The following is a 3,464-nucleotide window of genomic DNA, read 5'->3' as shown; positions in this document are numbered from 1 at the left end:
GGTGTTCAACAGGTGTTAGTGACAGTGTCTGGTGTTCAACAGGTGTTAGTGACAGTGTCTGGTGTTCAACAGGGGGTGACCCGTGTCCGGTTTTTCCCCGCAGGTGTTAGTGACGGTGTCGGGGTTCAACAGGTGGTTTGTGACAGTGTCTGGTGCCAAAGGGGGTTCAGGCGCCTGTTCATCCAAAAAAGGGCAACAGATTTACAATGTTCTTGTTGGAAAAGGAAACTTTTACCCCAAAGCATCCCGTGAACCTGGGGAAAGGGGATCTCTCTGACCGCCCGCCCGCCCACCCGACCACCCACCCATCCACCCACCCACGTCTCATCAACATTTCGCAGTGCCACAGTTGAGCCACCCACCACCCACACACCCGCCCACACTGCACCCAGGAGGCTGCTTCCTTTGCCGCCCATCCAGCCGCCCACCCAGCCGCCCACCCAGCCGCCCAGCTGGACATACAGCATATCTGACGGACGTTTAAAAGCTGAGATGCTGGGAGAGGTCCTAGTGTTGACTTTTATGGTAAGTCCTTCTGTGAGTCCCTCTTGTGTGAGTCCTTCTGTGAGTCCATCTTGTGGTAAGTCCTCCTGTGAGTCCCTCTTGTGTGAGTCCAACCAGTCACTCTGTGGATTAGTCTTCTGTTAAGATGGTTAGTTATGACGTGTGATTACTTACTTCTCTCTTGTTTGGTCTCCCAGAATGCATACCTCTCCTTCCTCTCTCTCTCTCTCTCTCTCTCTCTCTCTCTCTCTCTCTCTCTCTCTCTCTCTCTCTCTCTCTCTCTCTCTCTCTCTCTCTCTCTCTCTCTCTCTCTCTCTCTCTCTCCCTCTCTGCTATCATGTACCCACCAGTGGTACCAGCAGAGGGCAATGCTTGCCGTCCCCTTGTCTAGTTGTTGTTTACCCCTGCTCTCCCTTATTTACCCTCATATCTCCCCTCCTTTCTTCCCCCTCTCATCCCTCTTTCATCCTCTTCCTCTCTCGAATTCCCCTTTCTTCTCTTCGTAGCTCGAATATATTTTTTTCTCCTCTTCATTCTCCTACTTTACTCCATGTGGCTCCTGGGTTATCGGTACTGCTATCTCCTCGCAACAGAATTGCCCGGGCTTGATGCTGGGCTGGTGGAGGCACTGGGCATATCTCATTACGCCTGCTGTCCCTGTTCACCCAGCAGGAAATAGGTACCTTGGTGTTAGTCGACTGTTGTAGGTGGCATCCTGGGGACAGAGAGAGAGTGTAGCAACAGCAGGCTATTACTTTTGTTGCTGTTGTTGTTGTTATTGTCGATCCCTTCAAAGTGCGTCGCTAGGGCCTAATTCTCTGTGCTTGTGTCATCCAGGGAGAACCACGTGTTGTTTACCATGATCAGCTGATATCTGTTTACCATGATCAGCTGATATTTGTTTACCATGATCAGCTGATACTTGTTTACCATGATCAGCTGGCTTTGCGCGGCATCTCACTCAGAAACTTGGGAGCATCTAATGAGTGGAATTGAATCCTGTCTTTGATCCTCCTTGAAGACACCGTGATGCTTCAAGTGCCAGGCACTGTAGGATCTTAATGGCAGTGCGACAGCATGGCACTGTAGGAACCTAACTGCAGTGTGAGAGGATAGCACTGGAGGATTCTAGTGGCTGTATGAGAGGATGGCACTGTATGATCATAGAGCCAGATGGGGAAGGATGATACTGAAGGATGTCAGAACCAGCTGGGCTGGGGTGGCACTGAAGGGACATAGGGCCAGATGGACTGGGATAAGATATCAGGACTTCAGGAGGACTAGATGAGGTCATCAGCGTATGTGTGTGTGTGTGTGTTCACACTCCTGTGACATTCTAGTCAGCTGCGTCACCATTAGTATCTGACAAGGCGTTGTTTAGTCAGCTCCAGTAGCTGACAATCACGTCTTCTCGACACACAACATTCCCAACACATAACTACTCACATTCTCCACATTCATACACTCCTCAAAGTTAATGTTTACCACTTTTGGTTTGACTCTATTAAGTAACTCTAGTTTTTAATTCTCAAATTATACTCGTGGCTTTATGAGAGGAATTCAGCACTCAGGTGCTCAGTATTACTTATGTACTCACCTAATTGTGGTTGCAGGGGTCGATACTCAGCTCCTGGCCCAGCCTCTTCACTGAGTGCTACTAGGTCCTTACTCTCTCTGCTCTATGAGCTTTATCATACCTCATCTTAAAACTATGTATGGTTCCTGCCTCCACTACATCACTTGCCGGACTATTCCACTTCCTGACAACTCAATGTCTGAAGAAATACTTCCTAACATCCCTCTGACTCATCTGAGTCTTCAACTTCCAATTGTGACCTCTTGTTTCTGTGTCCCCTCTCTGGAACATCCTGTCTCTGACCACCTTGTCTATTCCACGCAGTAGTTTGTATGTCGTTATCGTGTCTCCCCTGACCCTCCTGTCCTCCAGTGTCGTCAGGCCGCTTTCCCTCAACCTTTCTTTGTAGGACATTCCCCTGTGCTCCGGAACTAACCTTGTTGAAAGCCTTTGCACTTTCTCTATGAGTCCATTATGTTCCTCAGTCTGGAGTACGACTCAGGTGACACTGTACTGTTAATGTGTACTTCGGGTAAGAGGCTGAGTGTCAGGTATGGCTTTCAACACTGTTGAAATTGCAGGCGTAACTTGTTGCCTTGTCTCAGTTTATTTTAAAGGTCAATCCTGCACAGGGTATGCTACCATCCACCAGGATGCCACCCAGCTAGTACCCAGGTACCTATTTTACCACTCGGTGAAGAGGGACAGCAAGTGTAAGGTAACTTATCCACACCTGTCCACCCACTTTCTGCTTGCTTATCTCTGTCTTTGCTCAGCAGTCATTCAAACGCTCTGATTTTAAGTATTCCATCTTGTGAGCGAGACGTTCTGTGTGAGCGAGACGTCCTGGATGTGTGACGCCTTCACCAGTTTTTTATATTTTGTAATCACTGTGATTGAACTCTAGCAGCCACTTCATCGGAAATTTCTTTAACATTTTTGCGCCCTGTTTTCAGTATTTTCTTGTGGTCCAGTGTGTGTACTCACCTACATGTGGTGTCAGGGGTCGAGTCACAGCTTCTGGCCCCGTGTGTGTGTGTACGGTATACATTGAAACAATGCTAACTACGAGTCAGTTAATTTTTTACATCGCTCTAGCTCTTGTACCATTCTTGGCCATCTGTCATTACCGCTCATGCAACAGCACCAGCTGGTATCTTGGCGCACATACCAGCTGGTGTCTTGGTGCACACATCTACAGCTGACACAAGAAGGCTTCGTGCACATAACTGGGTGCACTCTGAGGTCACTCACATCTGTCATTACCTTGTTACCAGAGAGACAGAAGTCTCGCTGTGAGGAGATATTGACGCAGCTGGTGACGCAGGACCACTGACGCAACAGATTTAGGAAGACACTTACGCAGAAAATTTAGGAAGAGACA

At 48.4% G+C, this 3,464-nt stretch overlaps 1 protein-coding gene across 1 annotated transcript in view; it reads left to right on the top strand.

Moving 5' to 3' along the window:
* The first annotated feature begins 267 nt into the window (after positions 1 to 267).
* The window catches only part of LOC128701628 (uncharacterized), a 55,233-nt gene continuing 52,036 nt past the window's right edge, over positions 268 to 3,464 (top strand). Inside the window, exon 1 of the mRNA XM_070101588.1 lies at positions 268 to 525. Within this exon, the coding sequence (XP_069957689.1) occupies positions 493 to 525 (33 nt within the window). The 5' untranslated portion in view covers positions 268 to 492. The remainder of the gene's footprint in view (positions 526 to 3,464) is intronic.

Source organism: Cherax quadricarinatus, chromosome 78 (assembly GCF_038502225.1).
Source record: "Cherax quadricarinatus isolate ZL_2023a chromosome 78, ASM3850222v1, whole genome shotgun sequence".
Lineage (NCBI taxonomy): Eukaryota > Metazoa > Arthropoda > Malacostraca > Decapoda > Parastacidae > Cherax > Cherax quadricarinatus.
The sequence above is the reverse complement of the archived record's forward strand: the minus strand, read 5'-3'. Positions and strand labels throughout refer to the sequence as shown.